This window comes from Sinohyriopsis cumingii, chromosome 7 (assembly GCF_028554795.1).
Source record: "Sinohyriopsis cumingii isolate HCF-2022 chromosome 7, ASM2855479v2, whole genome shotgun sequence".
NCBI classification, from domain to species: Eukaryota; Metazoa; Mollusca; class Bivalvia; order Unionida; family Unionidae; genus Sinohyriopsis; species Sinohyriopsis cumingii.
This window is the reverse complement of record NC_142967.1, coordinates 86,666,690-86,692,141: the sequence shown is the minus strand read 5'-3', so window position 1 is coordinate 86,692,141 and position 25,452 is coordinate 86,666,690. Positions and strand designations below refer to the sequence as shown.

General features: G+C 35.1%; 1 protein-coding gene across 2 annotated transcripts in view; it reads right to left on the bottom strand.

Annotated features, from left to right (window-relative positions):
- Nucleotides 1–3,217: 3,217 nt before the first annotated feature.
- LOC149795667 (steryl-sulfatase-like) overlaps nucleotides 3,218–25,452 on the bottom strand; it is a 127,062-nt gene continuing 104,827 nt past the window's right edge. For both annotated transcript variants that reach the window (XM_089965507.1, XM_089965508.1), the window contains exons 3-6: nucleotides 18,319–18,441; nucleotides 10,576–11,274; nucleotides 8,488–8,772; nucleotides 3,218–5,826 (exon numbers count right to left, since the gene is read on the bottom strand). In XM_089965507.1, coding sequence (XP_089821633.1) covers nucleotides 5,489–5,826; nucleotides 8,488–8,772; nucleotides 10,576–11,274; nucleotides 18,319–18,441 — 1,445 coding nt within the window. In that variant the 3' untranslated portion in view covers nucleotides 3,218–5,488. The remainder of the gene's footprint in view (nucleotides 5,827–8,487; nucleotides 8,773–10,575; nucleotides 11,275–18,318; nucleotides 18,442–25,452) is intronic.

Below are 25,452 nucleotides of genomic sequence, written 5' to 3'. Positions count from 1 at the left end.
CTGCGCGCGTACGTTGTGTGTTTCTGTGTGTGTGTGTGTGTGTGTGTGTGTGAGTATATGTGTGTGTGTGAGTATGTCGGCGCGCGTACGTTGTGTGTGTGTGTGTCTTTGTGTGTGTGTGTGTGTGTGTGTGTGTGTCTGCGCGCGTACGTTGTGTGTGTCTATTGGTCTCTGTTTGTCCGTATAAAACTCACTTTATCCCTATCAGATACACTCTACCTACCTACCTGCAGTAGCGCGTATTCAGGTCAGCCACTTGCAACACTGTTGATATTTATCCCTAGTGTTCAGTACAGTGACGTCACTGACGCTGGAAATTTCGAGACTATAAATATCGACTTGGGGATTTCCACATTTTGTAGCTATACATATATACTAGAATTCATAAACAGGAACGTCACTCAAGCTGAGGCTATAAAAAGATAGTGGGATTTTCCAAAGGAAAAACCCACAAGTTGGAGCTATAAATAGATAGTGGGATTTCATAGGAATTTCAGCTGATTATAGATACATAGGTATTTATCGACGATCGTCAGAAAATGGAACGAAAAAATTGAAAAAGAAGAAGAAAATGAGAAGAGGAAGAAAGAAGAGGAGGAGGAAGAGAAGAAAGAAGAGGAAGAGAAGAAAGAAGAGGAGGAGAAAAAAAAGAAGAGAAAGAGTGTTGGAGATAAAATAAGAAGTTGGTGGAGGAAATGGAGAAATTAGAAGTAGAAGAAGAAGAAGAAAACCCAAAGGCCCTTTTCAGGGCCAGCCATATTTCTCGAAAAGAGATAGTCTTTGAATTGCCTACCCCTTTTTAAAATTTAAAAAAAAAAAAAAATCCCATGTTAAATTCCCCTTGTACGTATAGTATCCCACGATTTATTCCCATGTTAAATTCCCTTGTACGTAAAGTGTCCCACGATTTATTCCCATGTTAATTCCCCTTGTACGTAAAGTGTCCCACGATTTTTCTCCATGTTAAATTTCCATTGTACGTAAAGTGTCCCAAGGGTGTTTTTAATGCTAATTCCCATTGTACGTAAAGTGTCCCCCTTCACTACTAACGTCTCTCTAACTGCGAAGAAGTTTGAGTCGATGATGGGCAGTTTTTTATCGTTGGTAAGCATACTTGGCAATGATCACTGGCGGAAGTCCTTATATACGTCAAGCTGATTTGTTCAAACCAGCGCGATATTTGCTTGGTCCGCCAAGCAATAATTTAAGTTGTTTTTACGTTGACAAAGATTGGCAGAGTCTTGTATAAAGACAAGAAATGTACACTTTCGCTTTGAAATAATGCATTACTTGGTTAAGATAATAAATAGCTATTTACCCTTTGAAAATTAAACAGTCCTCGGGAAATAGGATTTAATTCATTAATAAGTCAGCCCTTCTATACCAGGAGATAACCTGCACCAAATATGAATGCAATTATCGTTCGGTCTGCCGGCATAGGTTGTGTCTGTAATACATTTCCAATTAGTGGTCGCTTTCTTAACCACGCAAGCGCAGATGCAAATCAGGAATATTTTCTTACGTTTTCACTTATGTTTTCGTGTATGGTTTCATGTATGTACTTTTCATATCGGCGAACATTCTCGTTTATTATATGTAATCGTGACAAACAATCATTGGCGTGGACGGAGGACAGTGTTCAGTGGTCAGTGGACCGAGTAGTATGCTAATATAGATTTTGTTGGCATTACCTACATCTATATCGGGTTAACTCTTTTAACTCTACGATCCCATGAATGGCTTGTGTACTATAAGAAGAGTAAATGTACAATGCGTAATATTATTTCATTCATGAAATCAAGGTCGAAATGCCAAGTTCAAGTAAACATTATCACATGGTCCAAATAGAGCATGAGTGACGCGAATGTGATAATATGTGACTAGTTAAGACTAGAAAAAGCTGTTGACTTGTTGATTGAAAATAGTTCACAATTTTAATTAATTCACTGACGTTATTGAATAATGTTCTGTTAATTTTATACAGTTTTTCTACTGCTTATTAACTGATTATATTCTATTAACTTTATACAGTTTTTCTACTGCGTATTAACTGATTATTTCTATTAACTTTATACATTTTTTCTACTGCGTATTAACTGATTATTTCTATTAACTTTATACAGTTTTTCTACTGCGTATTAACTGATTATTTCTATTAACTTTATACAGTTTTTCTACTGCGTATTAACTGATTATACAAAGAGACTTTTACGCAGTGTTCCTCATTCTGGAAAGCTATATCAACCTTGTAGAACGATACGATTAAATTCTATTTAAAATGATAATCGTGTGTTGGAATTACAGGGTTTGAAACATTTACTTTAAACAAACAAATACCATATAGCTGATTACTGTGAAATTATTCAAAGACAACGTATTAATATCTTTGGATTTATCGTGAAACAATTAAGGACAATTTTGTGATTTCATATTCTATGGATTTACCTTGAATTCAAGTAAAAACGTTTGGATATTAAAACAGTGATACTTCCGTGGTGTTAGCACGTAACCCATTAGAATTTACATTCGGAATTCCTTTGGAGCATATCCGTATTATCTGAAATTGATATAACCATTAGTAATTTTAGGAATTATAATCATACTTCAAGTAATTTTTAATTCTTTTGCTTTGTAGTCTAGGGAAATTAATGTATATGTTAAATAATACAATACTTATTTGTTTTGCTCGTTCTAGTGATGTAGCTAAAGTCTCTAGGACCTGGTTACTGGTTGAAGTCATGACTATTCTCTGAATTATGTGCCTGTCAATAGCTTCCTCGCTTGGGTGTGCGGATGTGACGTCAGGACAAAACATATTTTGGGTAAAAGGCTTAGACCGACATTAGTAAATAAAATTAAAAAATAAATATATTATCAATCTACATAAGTAAACAAGATATAAAAAGCCTCTATTATCAATAAACTGCGTTTATAAGATACATCTGGGCCGGCAAATTTGGATTGCCACTAATGTTATCGAGATATAGTGTATATACATGTACGAGTAAATAACACCTGCTGAAATAAAACTAGTCACTCAAAACAATATATGACAGTACCGTAAATGTGGATGCCGAGATCTGGTCACTGGGACTAGTTCCTCTTCTACAAGGCAAGTTATAGCAGATAGGACAATGTTGCGTTAGTTTCTTGTCGAGTTGGAAGTAGACTAATTTTATTGTCAAGGTATAGAAAAAATACTGAGAAATGATTTTGAAAAGAGAAATACGTTTTATTGACGAAAACTGGAATGATGCCATTAGTGTGGAAGACAGACTGTAGATAATGAAAGGTAATAACTCTCGATTACGTGTTCTTTCAAATAAAATTAAATTATGATATGTTGAATAATACATAATAAACTATGCTGACATTGATATGGAATTATATACCATGTTCATTAAGAATAATAAGAATAAGAATACAAATAGGTCCATACCTCTAAATTAAAATATAATTATAAAGTAAAAACATTGTAAACATAAATGAACATATATATCATACATACAAGTATACATATACATTTACAACAATTAATTGTTACATGCATTGCTAAGAATGAAATTAAATGGCACATTTAAAGAGTAATTTGTTCCATCTACTAATAATATGAGAATTTAAATGAATGTCATAATTCCAAAGAGATTTCAATTTACAGTTCTTACTATTAGATATTCTTGTCATCATTGCGAATACATACTTTCTCATTACTTCATCAAAACTGAATACATTATAATTTACAAACATGTTGGAGGCACTGTTCCAACCTACGAAGATCTAATAGAAAACGAAGACTGTTGTTATAACCAATAACTAGTTTTCTTTTCATACCTTCACTAAAGTTTGTCCACAGAGGAGCACAATATATAGTGCAGCAATAAGATTTGAATAATCTAATTTTGATATTCAATGAACAATTCTTAAATTTACGTAGAAGCATGTTTGTTCCAGTACACACAAATCGGTAATATCTCATCATATCCTCATTATCTGACCGATTGGATTTCAAAACATGACCCAAATATGTATAACTGAGGAGATGGTAATTTGAAGGAAGTTGGCTAAAAGACCATGCATACTGATTTTTTTTTATATTATAGATGGCATGATTCTCAAATGCGTATTATTCACATATCTTTAATAATTTCGTTAAACCTGTGATAGAAGGACTTATCAATGACGTATCATCAGCAAAACTAAAATTGTTAAGAAACAACGCATTTGGTGGCAGACGTAACCCCACGTAACACTGACAGAGCTTACGATTTAACTCGTATATATATATATATATATATATATATATATATATATATATATATATATATATATTAAATAACAATTGTCATTATCGATTATCTTTTCTAGAGGTTATGTATATCTACATTGTGTTGAATTTTTGTCCATGCTTGTAGATTGTAGGTGCTATTTGTAAACAACATTACAATAGCTAACGTTTGTCCATGATTGTATACATTAAGCTATTGATAATTTGCGAACGACATGTTTACTGCGATCTGCGTCCATGACATTGGTGTTTATCATGAAAAGTCTATTGTCCACCTGGGTTTTGTCTTGTTTGTAAGTGATACAAATTGTTTGATGATATGCCAATGTAAAATCTAGACTTATGTACAAAATTTAGAATAGTCTAGAGTCCAACTTTGGACACACATTCTACTCGTCTAATTGTGTCTTATGTTTATATCTGATAAACAAAATTATTCATACTATTTCATTACTAGTCTTTGTGGAATCATGTTTATGTGTGTTCAGGTATAATTGAGAGGAATAATTTATTGAAATTAGAAAGTGTTCATGAACATTTTGGACTTAAACATTGCTTTTGCATTACTGTGAATTCATTCAAAGACATTCTCGATTATATCATCGTGATACAGCAAGATAATGGGTACATCACCACATTCAGGATTGGAATTTATTCGGCATATTTTATACTATTAGACTTGTGATAGACCATAGAGGATTATTTGAGATATATTTCACAACGCAGCATGTTCCTCTTAAATTTTTATTTTGTAACTTTATAAAATAATTTTTTGGTTTTGATTGTTTTGTTACTTAGTTTAAGACAAAATAGTCCTAATACAACGAATAACACTAGCGATGTTGTGAGCAATGAGAAAATTTTGAATTTTGACAGAATATTTAATTAGTGGGAGGTTTGAATTATAGGCGATTTAGCAGCTTCGATGTTGTCATTTTGTAAACGAGTCAATGTTGCTAGATAATCAAACGATCATTCGAACCCCAATTTTCTATCTGAATATTCGCAAAAGAGTTGTTTGATTGCAGTGATGAGACATTCGTGTCAGCTCTTGTACAACCACATGGTCCTAAGGAGCATATGAATCAATAGGTTATTTTGTAAAGTTAATTGAGATAAATATACGGAAAGTTATCCAAATAGGAAACTTAAAGAATATGAGCTCTTTTAAAAAGATATTATGTAACAAGCATGTTCTCAATTCTACTGTGCATATTTTGGATCAGTACAACTACATTTTGGAAAATTACAACAGTCTTGCCAGTGTGGTCTCCATATAAGGTTTCTTGCAGTAAACTGACTTTCGACAGGAACGATGGACGACTTATGCTTTGCTACAGCTTCTGTCATGGCTTCGATTATGTGACTGTATCCAGGGTAACTGCTCGGTAGGGGTGACCTTTCGCCTGGATCTGAGGTCACATCAAAAAGTAACGGTTTCTCAAGGACTCGTGCCGAATGACATCCGCACATGAAGTGGCACCGATTCGTCCCGGGCAAGTAATCCGGCATTTTATAGATCAGCTTGTACGTTTTAGATCCTGTAAAAATAAGGAGAAATATAATGTTGACAAACTCTCTCTCTCTCTCGTAACAAATTACATTATGCCGCCATTATTTTGTCATATCTTATTCCGTAATAAGAATCCCTGACTCAAAGGATTATAATTGTAATAAGTTGCACTTGATTGACGTAGCTAGTATCACTACAGGATGTGTATTCAGGATGTACGAAACAAAATTACGTCACAGTTGATTGTTGCTGGAGGAATTTGCGCATGGTACATATAGTTCTTGGGTTCATATATCTAAATTACTCCCATTTTATCAAGACGTATAACGACCACGTTATGCCGATGGTCAAGTCAATGAGTAAGATAAGGTGACCGTTACACGTTGTGAACACCTATCTCAGTCGTTTATGCGCAATATCACACGGATTTATGTGGCCGACAATACACTAAATGTATTTGCTGAAGGCAACTGTCAGAAATTCATTTCTGGGAAATTACGGGAGTCTATGAAGGCGGACATTGTAGACTTCTTGTATTAAGGCTAGCGACTTAAATCATAACCGGAAGAGCAGACACATGTAAAATCGCGTCATCCTTACCGATTCAAGGTAAAGATTTGGCATTTCCTCAGTAACATTTCTAAAGACTAACTTAGAACCGTTTGTAAAGTACCTAGCAATTTTGAGGGATCCTTCTCCTCTCAAATCAACTTTGTTGACGTCCTTGTGTTCACACACCTTCGCGGACAGTTGTAATTTGATCGAAAATAATAGGCACACCAGTTGCCTGAATTTAATAGCACGGTCTTATAACTTCAAAACTACAGGTATTTTCTTACAAAGCCTCTATCTGTCATCTTAAAAGAAAACGTATACCCATAGTTTGTTAGTATATTTGCATTTCATGACATGATATTACGTACATGCATTTTTGCAAATCAGCAAGTGCCCATACAAATCAAATGATTGTTTAGTAATTTTAAGAAATGGCAATAAAGGAAGTAAAGGAAATGTAATATGTGTGTCTACAGAAAAACATTAGATGCAAAGAAGCTTCAAACAGAATATGGAAGCATTTGTTGAAAACCTGTATTTGTTGTCCTGTGGCCAATAAAATCCCCTGTCCTGATGTTTATAAAATCCCATCCTGGGGCCTATAAAATCCCCTGTCCTGATGTCTATAAAATCCCATCATGGGGCCTATAAAATCCCCTGTCCTGGGCCCTATTAACCCCCCTGCCAAAAGAGTGAAACGTAATGACTGATATTAGAATCACCTTTCAAAGTGAAATCATTCGGATCATCTCTATCGCAAGAAGATACGTTCATGTCAACCTGCACAACCAAAACAGCTGTGAAACTTTCATTCCGAGTTGATAATTTAAAACTTAATACCCGAAGCAACGTAAGAGAAGAGGATGTAAAATATAAAAATGTGTTAACTGTTTACTTGTTTCGATAACGTAAGTGACTTGTTTTGGCGCTTTGATGATTAAACTTTCGTAAACTGGCAAAATTGATTTATCTGAAAATAGTGTACGTTTCTATTCCCCCTCAGGCACATTTCCCTTAACAGCATATGTCACTCAATCGAACGTCTGCTTATTTGACTGTTTACCTTGTCGTCAATACCAGTGGCTCGACCTTTGTGCCTATAGACACATTTTTATAGTTTATGAGAGTGGGTGGCATCAACCACTACTACTTGCAAACTCTGATTGGCCTTTGCATACGCATAGCTTTGACGTATCTTTGGCGTATCTTTGATGTATCTTTGACGTATCTTGCGATTTTATATTCTTAAGATTCATTTCATATTACGACCTTCACTATTCATTATAACCTCTATCCATAAAAAAACGTATAATTCTGTTACTAAATTTAGGAGCCTAAAACACGAGTACCCCAAAATGCCTTGGCGACCGCCATGACGTCCTCACGGACCACGTTGGGATCCAATGGTCGACGCAGACGGAAGTTATACAGTACATTTCGTGGTCGACTCTACTTTGTATTTGTGTAACCTCTTTCCAAACCATAATTTCCTTTGAATAAAAAAATGTCAGTGTCCAGTATGCAACATATACACCGCGCTGATTATAAACTGGTATTTAATATATATATATATATATATATATATATATATATATATATATATATATATATATATATATATATATATATATATATATATATAGAGAGAGAGAGAGAGAGAGAGAGAGAGAGAGAGAGAGAGAGATCGTTGCAAATAAGGTACTAATTATGCAACCAAAGTTTAATTTCACAAACACGATTCACACTAAATTAAGTTGCCTGCTATCGCGACTAAAATTCAAATTTGCAGCGAATGTTTCCACAACTATGCCCATATATTGAATCATCGTTTGCTGTGCACTTTGCAAACAGTCTTAACAAAGTCTTATAACAAATACTGAAGATAAAGAAAAAACATAACCACATCAGACAAACGGCTCTACGTTTATGTCTGCTATCACGATTATGATATATGTTGCTTGTCTTGTTCTTAACACTCTGAGTTCTTCGTTTATTTAAAATGCATTTAACAGTTAAACATTTAATCATTCCTAATATATTTGCGTAGTCACACATTGTAATGCAATTTTCCGTCGAACACATACAAAGTTAGTCTTGGTATTACACAAATGGCCGAGTAACGACGATTACTCACCAGTTCTGGGTCGATATCTAACTGCGTGAATCTCTTCTCCACAGTAATGGAAGAGGAATTCGTGTGGCGAGATATTTGTGATTCCATTTAATAATGGCAGAATATTCTCGCCGTCTAGTGTAATGTTTCTGGGCTGTGCTGCACCGGTAGTCATCCTCACCATGTTGTAAAAGTCCATTAAAGAAGTCGGTTCATCTGTTATCGTGTTCTTGGGTATATGTCCTGGCCATCTGACAATTCCAGGCACCCGAATGCCACCGTCAACTCCACCGTGGCCCTTACCTCCTGAAATTTAACACAGATGTTTTAAGGTAGACAATCCCAGGAGAAGAAAATACCTGACATGTATTAAGGTGGGTATTATATTTCTGTTTGAATAAAACAAATAATTCCATACCTGTACTGCACAGTGGAAATGAACAAAGTCTGCAACCAAGACGGTTGATGACCCAAAGAGGCTGGAGGGTGAGAGAAAGAGAAAGCGAAAAGGAAAAGAAATACAGCAATGCCGAACACATCGATTTGGATAAGACCGGAAGCATCCAGGTGATACTGACATTCCAGCAATTTGAGTTCAATTGGTCACTCGATTATATGATGCAATTTGTTATATCGGTATAACATAATGGCATTTTGAATTTCGCTTAATCTTTTTTACGCTTTTTCTAAGAGAAAGTGAATCATTTGAATGTCATATTCAATTTCATTTTATGTATGTAATTGATTAAATTGTTGTTTTACATACTGAGCACGTGTTGTTCTATTAAATATCTCTGCTAAGATCTCCGTTATTCCATCCATTAATTTAATATTTTTATTTAATTATTAACTCGATCAGGGCAACAACATCGTGGGCGGTCATGTCGTAGACAACGATACCACCATAAGGAGTGGGGATCACACATTGAACCCCATGTTATGACATGACCCTTGCATTTGATGAATATGAGAAATCTCCATATACTTGAATATTATTTGATATTTGGACTGCATATATCTTATTCGGTCCCAGTAATAAAGTAATGAGACCCTGACTGACCTCAGCCCAAATGATTAATATGAATTTGATGTTAGCAGATGAACAATACACGTGAAGACTTGTTAAATATCTGCAGCCAAAGGAAGTTGGCGAGGGATATGGAAATGGGTTTCTCGGCAATCCTTCGTTGTGTCTGTAATTCCCTATTTTCATTTTTCGATCTCATTTATATTTTTAAAAAGTTGGTATCAAATTAGTGGTCTATATGTAGAGGCAATACTTTATATTTCCTATAAATATTTTTAACACTGTCATGAAAACAAATTGTTAATCTGCCAAAGTTTTAAAAACTTCCGTTTCTGATGCCTAACTAAAAAACCGTTCATTATATATTATGAAACTTGGTACACATATCATGTGTGCCTTTCGTAGGAATCAATTCCAATTTAAAATTTAGACGTTGCTATTTAAACAGAATTTAGCAAACTTGATCCGTTTGGAGCATATGTAAAAACTAACCTTTCACATATGCTAATGGAAAACCACACACGTATTGATATATAGGCATAGATTTACCTTTCACACATGCTAATGGAAAACCACACACGTATTGATATATAGGAATATATATACCTTTGCCTATTAAGAAATGGTTATGGTCATTTATTTTAAGTTGCCATGGAAATAAGTCGCAAAGACGTCAGACTTATAAATTTAGTGGTTTTTAGAGTGTAACATCAGAATGTGCCTATGGAACTTGGCAAACACACTAAATATGGGGATATTAGATGCTTTTTCTACTTCGAAACATTGTTCAATGTCAGTAATATTAACGCTGCCATGCGAACAAGTAAACAAGTTACAATGATCAAATATTATCGATCCAGTGCATTACTAAAAAAAAGAACATTTGAAATATGTTTACATGAAACTTTGCATAAATATTAGCGTCTTATAGGTGCCCCATCTGTGTTTGGGTTATATATATATATATATATATATATATATATATATATATATATATATATATATATATATATATAGTCAGTGTGTAGGACAAAGGATAGAGATGATTTAGTTACTATTTTGTTTGAAAGTACTATACATACCTAATAGAATTCCGTTGTATCCACCGTCCACCTCTCCATTAAGTCCTTTCTCCTCCAAATGTCCTCCATTATCAGAGGTGAAGTATACCAGTGTGTTGTTGCCGATATTCAATCTGTCTAGTGCTTCCAGGATTCTCCCAACTCCCCAATCTAATTCCTCTACAGCGTCACCATAGCGGCCATGTTTGCTCTTTCCTTCAAACTCTTTTGCTGTTGCCAGAAACGTATGAGTGTGGCTCCAAGCCAGGTACAGAAAAAACGGTTTACCTTCTTTCGCGCTTTCTTCCATGAATTCAACACTCTCTTGGACCAAGCGATGTGTGAGGCCAGGTAGACGAATAGGTTGTTCAACAATCAGACGGTCCCTATACAGCATGCTATTTAACAGTTTCATGTTGTCCAGAGTCCAGTAAACTGTTAGAAGAGGGATGCTCCAGAGCAATATCACAATTAAAAAAACAAGCAGTGACACAAATTTTGCTTTGTACATGAAAGCCAACGGAATCATGACGCAAAACCAAAGCGTTATGATCTGTTTATTCAAATTGGGTCTTAAGTCCAAAAAAATCCTCTCTCCCTCATTTCCAAAGTCTTTTGTATTTGTACCTGGTAAACCATAGAAACGGTCAAATCCCTGATTTAATGGATGCTTTTTAAAATCGCCATACCTCTCTTCGTGAAGTCCGAGATGCCATTTACCTGGAAAACAAAATTGTGATCCACACGTTAGTTATTATGATTATATTTACGAGCATTAACGATTAAGAAGATAAATAGCGCAGCACATAACTCTGTGAGTTTAAAAACTTAACTCTTTGGGTCTGTTTTTGCCTTCCCCATATATCTTCTGTCAGATATTGTGTACGTATTTCTTGAAAATTTAGATAAAGTTGAGGTAAAATGATCCCAGAAATAAGTCTAGCTTGTAATATATTTTTTTTGTGTATTTATTGTTGCCCTAAAGACGTATTGCCTCTCACTGAGGGGTACGATTTTCTTATAGAGACCCTTTCACTTTCGAACTTCGTACAGTAGTAAAAGGCCTCCCTTGGAAAGACTGCTTAATAGAAGTCTCCGTATGAAAAACGTTGATTATGAATGTTGTAAAGGCATTTTTGGTATCAACATTCATAACTTCTGCAGCTTTTTTAATTGTTATAAATGTGCAAGTATCACCAGCATGTTTATGGATCTATACTCTTCAATATACATGTATACGAACCAGATAACATAACATGTACAAAATTAAGGAACACGATCTGATTTTATCCAATTTAAAAGATAGCATTAATTTAGCTGAAAAATTTAGTCGACCATCCACATACTGCCATACAGAAATAAGCTGTCAGATAATACTGGTAATCCTGAATTACCCGATTTTATATAACCTCCCGGTTTTATAGTAATCTTCATGTTTGTCCGGCACACAATATCGTTAAAGCAAATGATCCAGATCGACGGATTGCCATGAATATTGGTAAATATTGAGTTATTTCCTCTTCTGGTGTCGTAGCAAGGTATGATAATATTGTATGTATAACTAGTCCTATTTTGATAGATTACCACGAAACTTGTTAAATAGTATGGCCATTACCTAAATTGCCTAAATTACCATAAAACTTGTTAAACAGTATGTCATCGCGTAAATTACGATGAAACTTGTTAAATATTATGGTCATTGCCTAAATTACCATGAAACTTGTTAAACAGTATGGTCATCGCCTAAATTACCATTAAGCTTGTTAAATATGATGGTCATCGCCTAAACATGCGCATATCAACAACACACTTTGCTCCCACAGTTTTTGTTACAGTTACTATATTTGTGTCTTGTAGTTTAATAGAGTGAATGACACAATCTCGTCAGTGCCACTAATCCCGCAGTGTCTGATGTATTGCCATGAAACGTTTTACATGTTATCACTATCACCTGAATATGTGCATATAGACAATTGATTTTCGAGTTTATGACCTATAGTCGGATGCAGTGTGACAGAATCTTTGGAGTGAAATTTTCTTGTGGTTTTGTATCCATCGCTGTGAAATTTGGTACTTATTACAGTCATCATTAAAGGAAGACTTAGTGAAAATACGTCGTGTTCCCATTATTTTCGTATGATTTATTGCCCATTTTGAACCCTCCAGTGGCCTAAGTGGTTAGATCGTCCGCCTCGGAAACGGGAGGTCGCGGGTTCTAACCCCGACCGAGTCACACCAAAGACTTATAAAAATGGTACTAACAGCTGCCTCGCCTGGCTCTCATCATTAAGAGGCTAGTGTTAGGACTGGTCGGTCTTGTGTCAGGATAATGTGACTGGGTGGGACATCATGATACATGTCTGCGGCATGATGCCTCGGTGCTAGAAATCACTGTAAAGAGCCACACTGCAATCATCTTAGCAATATGACTGAAAAAATGTTAAAGCTACGTTAAAAATCCAAATCACACACACACAGACACACACACACACAGACACACACAAACACACACATTGCCCATATCTACTTGAATTGTATGCTGAGTTTTGTGAATACAGCTGCTCGTTCGATTTCCAGTGCATTGCTGTGTAACTTAGTACATAGTATGCCCAGCATCAGAAGTTACAATTGCTTTCTAACAAAGTAAATATTATGCCCATCATCAGATATCATTGGTGTGTAACTTAGTACATATTATGCCCATCATTAGAAGATAGCATTGCTGTGTAAATTAGTACATAGCATGCCCAGCATCAGAAGATATAATTGATGTGTAACTTAGTATATAGCATGCCCAGCATCAGAAGTTACAATTGCTTTCTAACAAAGTAAATATTACGCCCATCATCAGATATCATTGGTGTGTAACTTAGTACATATTATGCCCATCATCAGAACATATCATTGCTGTGTAACTTAGTACATAGCATACCTATCATCAGAAGATATAATTGATGTGTAACTTTGTACACAGCATGCCCATCATCTGAAGATATCATTGCTGTGTAATTAAGCATACATTATGCCCACAATCAGAAGATAGCACTGCTGTGTAACTAAGCATATATTATGACCATTATCAGAAGATATAATTGCTGTGTAACTAAGCATATCGTATGACCATCATCAGAAGATATTATTGCTATGTAACTAAGCATATATTATGCCCATCATCATCAGATATCATTGCTGTGTAACTAAGCATATATTATGCCCATCATCGGAAGGCATCATTGCTGTGTAACTAAGCATATATTATGCCCATCATCATATATTATTGCTGTGTAACTTATTACCTAGTATGTCCATCATCAGAAGATATCATAGCTGTGTAACTTAGCACATAGTATGCCCATCATCTGAAGATATAATTTGCTTTGTAACTAAGCATACATTATGCCCACAATCAGAAGATATTATTGCTGTGTAACTAAGCATATATTATGCCCATCATCGGAAGGCATCATTGCTGTGTAACTAAGCACATAGCATGCCCATCATCAGAAGATATCATTACTGTGTAACTAAGCATATATTATGCCCATCATCATATATTATTGCTGTGTAACTTATTACCTAGTATGTCCATCATCAGAAGATATCATAGCTCTGTAACTAAGCACGTAGTATGCCCATCATCAGAAGATATCATTTGCTTTGTAACTAAGCATATAGTATGCCCATCATCAGAAGATATCATAGCTGTGTAACTAAGCACGTAGTGTATGCACATCATCAGAAGATATCATTTGCTGTGTAAGTAAGCACATAGTATGCCCATTATCAGAAGATATCATTTGCTGTGAAGCTAAGTACGTATTATATCCATCATCAGAAGCTAGCATTGGTGTGTAACTAAGCACATAGTATGCCCATCTTCAGAAGATAGCATTGCTGTGTAACTAAGTATATATTATGACCATCATCGGAAGGCATCATTTGCTTTGCTGAAACTCATTGTACTCAGACTTTAAAAGAAGTGTTATGCTGTTTGTTTAGGGGTGGGATGATGGGGGTGAGAGGGAACAAGTTGATTGTCATTCCTTTACTCTTTAGTGGGGAGTGGTTCGGGATGAGTAATATGTTGATGACATAAATAGAAATCCGATATCGACTTCCCGATGTATGTGCTATGAATTATCGAAGATAAGAATTTTACACAGACACAGTAATAATGCTTGTATAAAATGGTTGTTTTAACCTATCGCTACCAGACCTTAACGCTATGCTTACGTTACAGAAAGATTTACTGTTGTGTCGGGTAATTAATTTTTAAAATATCTACTTTTAACAAAAGTATCTGTATTGAGTGAATTATATAACATTCTATTATTCATCACAAATAAGCGTTCAATGAGTTCCTTCTAATTTTATAACATTACTCGTGCTGGTTTAATGTAAAAATAGGCAATTCAGGTAAAATAATCTAACATTGCAATGAATTGATTGTTTTCGGTAGGCAAATATATTGGTCCTATACACTTATACTGAGGCGAAACTATACTTAGTAAAGATTGGCAAATATTAATGTATATATGTAATGTAAGGTAATTAAATGATCGCTGTAATAATACATGTAATAGTTAGCATAGCAAATTCATGATGGATATTTGAAGCCTTTGTTCAGTGTTTTGTCAAATAAATTTCTGGAGGTACGACACGCGATTTTTATTCTGTTCTATGTTAGAGGTCATACAAGTATTTGACGATGTCCACCATCTTTGTTTTGAAGGCAATTCGCGTCACGACCAGTCTTCACTGTGCGGTACGCGCAAGCGTATTTGAACACTAATACACATTTTATATAACCAGTTTTTACGTATAATCAGTTTTGCTTAACAATACTTTAATCTATGTACATGAAATATTTTTTGCTGGTAATGTGGATTAGACTGACCCCACAGCCACTCCACCATCACGCATCATATCTGAATCGAACACTCATGTATTGTCGTCTCGATAATGGGTGTCACGACGGGTATTCAATGCCATTTGTTTTCTTTTGATGAGACGTTAGCCTCATATTTTAGAAACTTTTGGGGGTGAGGTAATAATAAGGTATGATATTGCCAGTAATAAGCTGCGTGTATGTTGACACGGTTCTTTTTCTACTGTACCATAAACAGTGGCAGGCCCTGAATATTGGTCTTGTTGCTAAACTCTGTAAATAACAATAAGTTCCTGTTTTACTGGAAACAAGTACGAAATACTTAATATACAGCAATAATAAAGTGAAAAAGAAAAGGAAAAACAAAACGGAAAGCACCAGAGACACAAAAGCAAGCTATAACCTCAGCAAATCGAGTTCACAACTGCAGCCTTTCTTTAATAAATATGCACATTAGGGTGAATATGGATTTAACATTTCAGGAATAGTTAATACCGTGACGTTTTTCACAGATAGTTAATTCCGTGACGTTTTTCACAAATAGTTAACTCCGTGACGTTTTTTCACAAATAGTTAATACCGTGACATATTTCACAAATAGTTAACTTCGTGACGTTTTTCACAAATAGCTAACTCCGTGACGTTTTTCCAAAATCTATCTCGGAGTATTGATTGAGCGACAGCAACGGTCTGTGATCCCGAGATTGCTCCCCATTTCAGATTGTGCAGGGGAATGTTGTCGCCTTTATGAGATATTATACTATTTCCCAGGTTCACCCGTCTCTTCCGCTTAAAGACCACTTTAGGCAAAATCCCACGCCGTCGAGAACAAGTTACATAAGCTGCGAGAACTTGTTGTGCAGTCGAAGATGAATTAATGCAGATTTGTGTCATTGCTCAATAAATTTTCCTTTTGCAATTACACTTATTGGCTTGAGGGAAAACTGACTTTAGCTGGTTCCATCATTCAGTAAGAGGGTTTTTAATCTGTCAAACCAATGACAAACTTAAATGATTATTTTCTTCTGTGAAGGGAACGTAATTGCTATGCATAACATGAGCGTGGTGTATGTCCAATCAAAAGTATAAGAAAGTATACAGTTCAGGTCTACATTTTGAAATTGGGATTTAATTTATATAGTTATAATACATAATGGTAAACGATGAAGGCTTAAAACTAAGTACGTACCGATGTGTGCATGTATGCATGTATGTCGTCATGTAGGTATGTTCTTACGGACATCTGTATGTGGGTAGATACGAAGAAGGGCAGGTAAGTACCCAAAAAACTCTATGTCAATGGACATGTCAATGGATGTGTCAATGGATATGTCAATTGACATGTCAATGGATATGTCAATGGACATGTCAATGGATATGTCAATGGACATGTCAATGACACCGATAGATGGGAGTTCAAATAATCGAGGCTGTTTTTATTGGTAATATCAACAAAACATACGTATGAAATTTAATGCATAAAGCTAATTAGCCATGGCAAGTACATAATGAACATTGTAATATATGGTATCACGGTACCAATTGTTTTTCCATATACCTCAATGCTAATGTTTTGTGAAATAAATATACTTTCTGTCCTACTTGGGCATGCATGTCACACACTGTCATATAGAACAATGCTAGATTGTCAATTTGACAATGACATAACCAGGTACTCCATTGCATTTAAGAGAGATAACTCTACTGAAACTAGACAGGGGTAAGAGTTATCTAGTCACAACAAGCACATTTTCAGCCATGTGTACCATATTTTAAAAAAATCATAAAAAATACAAAATATGATCTAGATAGAAATTAACACAAACTCACATGTTGCCAAGAGGCTCAACTTATTTTTAAGCCAAACAGAAAGTACAACTCTTACATAATGCACCAATCACAGCTAGTGTTGTTCTTTAATTCTGAATACAATGTTCCATACACCTTAAGCTCCGCCCACCTGGACTTGCGCAATTGGTACCGTTATACCATATACAAATCTGGATGGCGGTACATACATTGAGGCAGGGAGTGAGATACATGTACAGTATCACAGATCTATATTTACATGATACAATATGCAGAAGACGTTATGTGCAATATGCAGGTATTTTTTTAATTGTACATGCCATAAGTAATTATTAATTATTAATGGTACTTTTCAAACAAAAACTTATCATTTAATAAATTATATAGTTATTTAAATTTCAATATAAATACATGACGTGCTAGTTAGTTACATTGCCTGGAATGGATGAAATCAGAGCTTAAAATAAAGGATCTGTATTTGAATAATCCAGATCTCTCTTTGCTACAAAATTCTGACATTTTAATAGTTCTTTAAATTTGTACACACTTGGCCTCATCCACAATCGACGATCTATGGATGTTGTTCGAAGCAGAGAAATACTTTCACAATCAATAATAAAGTAAATATTCATCTTTGCATACGTTACAAAAGGGACACAGTTTTTATTTAAAAGGAATAAGATTAGATGTGTCCCATGAACCAATTAATAGGAATAAGATTAGATGTGTCCCATGAACCAATTAATAGGAATAAGATTAGATGTGTCCCATGAACCAATTAATAGGAATAAGATTAGATGTGTCCCATCAACCAATTTCAATATGCAGATTATGTGATGATGTTCTTAATATTGAAATATCTTCTCGAAATCTGAGCATGATAAGCAAACTGTAATTATGATTATTCAGGGTTATGGTGTTTGTTAGGTGGCCAGAAAATGTAGATAATCGAAGATATACTATATGTAGTGCATGTATTTAGGTATGTAGGTAGTTAGTTAGGTAGGTTGGTTGGTGTTTGTCTGCCTGTTTCTTTATTTGCTATTGTATTTCTGCATAACTCTTACCTATAGCTGCCGTATTATAGCCAGCTTCTTTGGCCAGTTCTGCTAGAGTAACTTCACTTGATGGAAGTCCGCAGGTCGAAGCAACAAAAACACACACGCGAACCGTTCCAGTCGGTGCCATACCTAAACGACCAGAGACAATTACATTACTTCAATCAGCAACAATATCTATTTTAATTTGTAGTGTCAAAGAAGAAATTATAGAAAGTAAAGTATAAGGAAATTTGTGAAACAAATACATCGTTTGTTAAAGATAAATTGAATAGAAGGAATATAAAACGAGTGTTTCTAATTTAGTTCAGCTCTTTCAGGCATTGAACGTCAATCACCAAGACACTGTGAGTGCGACATATATTTCAGTTTCAATTTTCATTCGGTGCTTCATTAGTTAAGCCAGGATTGTTTCAGTTTTGTGTTGTTGTACAAAGGACTTTGCTCTGTTTGTTTTGGCCTTGAAAGTCCCAACAAATTAAGCCAGATAAAATGTTCCCATCCCATTTTACCCCACCCCCATTTACATTAGCTATTTTAACAAGCACATATTTACCTTGAGTATCTTTTGTCTGTCAGTATTTGCAAATATTGATGTTTAACTGGAAGTCAGCAAATGAAGCACACTGCCTTGCCCAGCCATAATCTGAGCTAGTCTGGACAGGTTTCGAACCCTAACCAACCAACTGATTGTAAGTATTGAAGGTTAAGAAATACCCAACCGCAGCTCTCGACCAACGGAATGGGTACGAATCGAAATAAATTCACGACGTTCTTAAGGGTTTTAATATAACACCTAGATATTACAAACTATCCGTGTGACCCTTACTTTCATCCTTTAGCAATCACACATTAGACTCATGACACAGGACTCACTATTTTCGGAATACCGTTCATTGGGATAAATCAAGACTGTTAACACATCGCCATTATAGTCTATTAGTACATCAGCAGATTCAAAAATTGGAATTCGCTAGAATCACCACGGAATTCATTTCGAACTCTATGCTTTTGGACTTATGTCAGAACTTTCAGGATTATTCGTGATTTAATTCACAATACTGTGAGTTCCTTTTAAATTTGTACTTTTGTATTCTATCAAAATTAATTATTTGTTGAATTTTAAACAATTGTTGGTTTCGCTCTTTCTGTTACATAGTTTAAGACAATTTGGGAGTTGCAAAAAATTGGGGATTTTCGTCCGGGTTACGAATGTCTTAAAATATTTCAGAAAATGTCAATTTTTAACGTAAATTATATTTATTTCTGAAATTTGTTAGTACCTGATTTTTTAATTACGCATATTTGTGAAATCGTTAATGAAACCAACAAGGTATCACAATGTCATCTAAAGTGGAGAAATTTATTTTGAATCGTACCAAGAAAGATATGAGTCTCTGAACAAGGATGAATCGCTTCAGCTTGCTAGACAATATAATGTTTCTGAAACGAAGACTTTTTTAACAAAGCAAAAGATAAACAATATTTTAGTTCAATAATTCGTGAAAAGGAATTTCTGTACAAACGTGTATTGTGTTTGATTAGTAAATTTCTATTATCTGAAATGAGACTAATAGAAATGAAATTAAAAAAAAAACAGATGACAATTGAGATAAATAAGGTTTTGCTCCAGAAAGAGAAGAAGAAGCAATGTAATTGCAATTGCAGACAAAAGAAAAGGAACGGTATGCAAATGTAAATGTAATGAGAAAAAAAGAAAAAGGAGAAATGCAAATGAAGAAAAAAGAACTGCTAGTTAAACTAAAATAATTAGAACTGGCTAGTGGAACGCACTCCACCCCTTTACATACAAGTTTATGGGCTGATGTTACCAAAAAATATTTGATTAGTACACCCCATTTAAAAAAGGTGATTTATATTTTCCTTATTTTCAGAAAATTAATAAAATTATGAAATGGCCAAGAGACCGTTGGACCCCATTATTACAAAAGTACTTATTCGCAAAGCTCGTGAAGTCTACAATTCACTGTCAGTACAACAAATTCCTGATTATCCAGGACATCGGTGCGTGATTTTCAATATTATTCTTATGATACACATAACCTAAACAATCGTGCGCGAGTAGAAATGCAATTTCAAGATATTGACATATATTGTGTAACATTTATTGAATTTGAAGGCGTTCTCGTAAAGCAAGATGGTACCCCAGACCTGGCACTGCTTTTTCAAGATTCTAATCCAATGCTGGAATACTACGACCATAAATTAATGCGGACGGTCAGTTTTCATATGTGATTCCACTGTCTGTTATTTTTCTATTTTTCGGACACGTTAGAAAATTTTGTTTGAATCCAAAACACAGTAGCACTAGTTCGAAGGAGTTCTGACAACGAAGCAATTTGGCACGCTGAAGGGGCTGATGCGTTAGATGGAACGGTCACAATAACAAAGTTATCGCTTTGGATACGTACACCGTCAATCACAGAAGAAGCGCGGTTTCTTTCATTTATATCGTCTAGTGGTGCATTTACTTTGTCCTGGGGGGGGGGGGGGCAGAGTGGCCGAGTGGTTTAAAGCGCTCTCCGTTACCTTTCACTGCCATCTCACCTCTGCCTGCGTAGGTTCCAGTCTCGGATTCGGCCAATGTGGGTATGTGAGAAAGCTTGCTAGTAGCTTCTCGAGGGTCGGTGGTTCTTTCCGGGGATTTCCCGGGTTCTTCCTCCACCATTAATACTGGCTGCCATGTAAAGCATATCGTGTGCTGAGAAATGGCGTTAAACCCTACAACAACAACAACAACAACAACTACTTTGTCCTTGCTGTCTTTGACGTCCGACGCTGTTACAGGGACAGCTCCTGGTACTTTTATATGGCAAATTGCATCCTTGCAAGGAGCTTCAGCTCCAAGACGCGTAGTCATGGAGATTCAAGATGCACTACGGCTAAACTCACATATAAGAAATCCAATGACGTTTGACAATTATATCTGTCTGAGGTATCTCTGTTAATAAGCGGACACCAGAAACTATCCGAAAAAGAGTAGCAGAATGTTAATCAACGTCATCTTGCACGGGAATATCATCATTTAATGTCATACATGAGACAAACTGTATCCGATCTATTATTTTTCGCTGGAGCTTGTACATTTCTTCAAACAATCTGTGGTAGAGGTCCTGTTTCGAGGACGCGTGGGAGGGAGCATTGGCAGTTGGTGCTACCTCATATAGATGCATCTCCGTAATATTGTCAGACAAAACGTTACCTCTCACGGGGATGATGTACGAATGCTAGTCATTGACGCCCAAGTAGAAAATATGTAATTGGTGCATTGAAGCAAATCAACTAGATCAGCAGTGATACAATAATGTCATGCCATTACGTGAATGCGACCTTGACACAGGGGCAGATAATGCAAACAACTACAATCAGCAGCTAAAACCCGAAGTGGAGTAAAGCTGTCACTCAAACATATACAATTACAAGGTTGACTAAGCAAACTAGCGTTGATCGATTGTCAGATCGTTCACTTAAATAAGCTGATAGACATGGGAGCTCTAAAGCTTTAATATGATGGATGGGAGGGTGTTTTTTATGTCCTAAATGAAACATGTTGTTCATGTCAATGAATATATATATATATATATATATATATATATATATATATATATATATATATATATATATATATATATATATATATAAACTGCTGAAAGAATGAATTTGAACATTGTAATGTATTTGAAATGTAAAGATCGCGACTTTCCTTGATATCTGTATTAATTCGTTCATGTTGTATGTCAAGTGTGATCGCCGGTCATGTGATAACAAATGTCATTAAGTTCTGACTTGCATATCGTTAAATACTCACAAAATTTTATGGACTCTTATTTTCTGTCAATTTGTCACACTCAGAAATATGTTTATAACACTAAAAAATTCCCATCCAAATTATCATTTGAATAGCACTAAGCTCGATGACTCCAACCTGTGACATCACGAAAATACGTCTGCAGGCAATATGGCCGACACTAGCTCACATGAGCGGTTCCACACAGTAAATTTTTCACGTTCACATTTTGATTAAATTTAACTTGTTGATTGTAAATGCTGTTCTTCTTTTATACAAACATATGTATGTTTTAAATAGTTAATATTGTATTCTTTCTTCATTTGTATGCTGGTAAATGTATTTTCCGTGTTATCAGCGTTCATTGGTAGTTGTGTACGCTTCAGCCAAGCTTAGCAGTCTTGGTTACGACTTAAAGTACGTTGACGTTTGATGGAAATGACATATTACATAATGTTTATATATTTGCTAACGGCAGAGTGTAAACTGACAAGTGATGATAGTTAAATTGTATATTAACCCTCAGTTTGTGTTACAGTTGTACAGTATCTGTTCGGCACCATTAGACCTGTTCGGCGTCCCGGACAAGCAATGTTTGCTTAAAATTTCGTCACATGACTATTTTCCGAAGAGTATTCGAAATTTGGCAGATAGCTGTCAACATTAGCTCCTCTATCTACATATATCCACCAAATAAAAATAACATTGTGTTGAGATAGTTATAATTAAAACATTATTGAATGACATTAACAAAGTCATAGCTACTTATAAAAATTAAACAAGTCAACGAATTTTAATTTCTTTATTCTCAAAAATAGACTGGACTTACATATATAGTACAACAATAGAAATCAATTCAATTCGCTGCTATTGATTCAGGCTTAATGTAAAAGTAATATTGTGCCATATTATTAAATAAAGCAGCTATCTCCCGCCACATTAGGCATTTAGGACTAACTTTCAAAATTTTCAGTGGGTCATCCATTTCATGCTGAATATTACGTTGAGGTTATGAAGGTCAGCATATTATAGCATTTGTGTATTGCATATGTTACAATTAATCAAATACATACATTCATGTTTTAATTATATTTTCTTTATTAAGCATCTTATCATAATTTCATAGTAAAAAATAATATGGTTCTTACAGACGTCATCGCCGTCCATCTTGAATTTCGTCGGGATTCGAACTGAGATTCAGTTTGAAATTTTCATGGATAAGAATTGTGTTTATAATTCTTGGATTATTCTTGGATTTAATTCCCAATACCGTAAGTTCTTTTTTCTTTTTTCACTCTGTATTTTAGGAAAATAAATTATTTGTTAAATTTTTCCAAGCTTGTTGTTTTCACTATTTTCTGTTACTTACTTTAAGAGCGTAGACTCGTAACAAGACAATTTGGGTGCTCGCCCTAGGAATACGAATTTTGCTAAAATATTTAATAAATTTTTGAATTTGAAATTTGCCTGGATTCGGAATGTTTTACATCCCAACTATCACTTCACATTTTAGAAATCTTTAGTGACATCAGCAATTTTTTTTACAATATCGTCAAAAGTGGAGATCTTTATTTCAAATCCTACCCAGGAGCAGTTAGACTTCTTGAAAAAAGATGAACTGATTCAACTTGCCAGAAAATATGATCTTTCTGAGGCAAACGCTTCTTTAACCAAGGAAGAAATAATAAGCATTCTGGTCCAGTATTTGGGGGAAAGGAATGCTTAGGATACAAGTGCTTTGTTTTTTATCAGTAAGTCGGTATTAAAATTAAAATAAAAGATGGAATTAGAGTTAAGAAAGCTTGAACTTCCGAAAGAAGAAAAACAAATGCTATTTTAGAAAGAGGAGAGAGAAAAAATGCAGTTACAGAAAGAACAAATACAACTGCAATTGGGGAAAGAGGAGAGACAGATGCAAATACACTAACAAAAGGAAATAAAGAGAATTTCAATTTAGATTAAAAGAATTAGAGCTGGCAAGAGAAAGGCACATTCCTAGAAATCTTTATCTCTTCTAAGTGTCCCTATTGCAAGAAGAAACTACAAGTTATTTATGATTACTACAAATTGAAAAATAAACAGAATCAAGATAGACCTATTCCAAATGCTCTTATTTCTAAGAGGTCAAGGTCACGGTCATGTATTAAAAGCAATACATTAGTTGGGTCTTATAAACCCCATTCTGAATTTATTATGGAGAATTATGAAGTATTCATGTCGAAGGGTTCTATATCACTCATGGGTGATTCAGCCAATCCCATTTCTATTACAATTTTAAGGGACACAGGATCTTCTCAGAGTCTTTATTTATCAGGGGATACTTTGCCTTTTTCTGAGAAGTCTTCTTCTAATGAGAGTGTTCTTAATCAGAGAGTAGAGTGTGGCTTTGTTAATGTTCCTCTCCATCGTGTAAATTTGTCATTAGACTTAGTCTCATGAACTGTGACAATCGGAACAGTGTATGCTTTAGGCATTGAGGACATTCATTTATTACTAGGAAATGACCTAGCTGGAGATAAGGTTGTGGTTAATCCACTTGTAACTGACAAACATTGTTTTTATCAGAAAGACGACCTTATTGAAAAAGAATTCCCTGATTTATACCCCGCTTCTGCAGTTACTAGAGCTATGGCAAAGAAAGCTTTTCAGAATGGCGTCGATCAGGAAAGCATTCCTTTAGCTGACACATGTATTGGTAAGGCTTTTGATGAGGTCACTTTTACTCCTCATTTGGATCAATCAAAGGACATTGATCACAGTGATCCTATTTTAACTACTCATTCTCTTTATTGTAAATCAGGGTGCCAAATGACAATCCCTCTTGTCATGCAACAGAAACAAGATCCTGAGATCTCCTGTTTGTTTCAAAAGGACATTAGTGAAACTGAAGCCACAGAAGTACCTGTTTGTTATTTCATTAAAAATGGGATTCTTATGAGAAAATGGAGACCACCGGAGGTACCTGCTGGTGACGAATGGTCAGTGCAGTATCCAATTGTAGTTCCAAAAGTATACAGAGAGGAAATTCTTAGTCTGGCCCATGAAACTCCTTTGGCTGGTCATTTGCGCATTAATAAGACTTGTCACAAGATCTTGAATCACTTCTATTGGCCAAAAATTAAAAGTGATGTTTGTAAATACTGTAGATCTTGCCACACATGTCAGATGGTAGGAAAATCCAATCAGAAGATTCCCCCCAGGCTCTTCTGCGACCTATTCCTGCATTTGACGAACCATTTAGCAGAATAATGGTAGAGTGTGTTGGTCCCTTACTAAGACCAAGTCAGGTAACCAATACTTGTTGACTGTAATGTGTGCGTCAATAAGATTCCCAG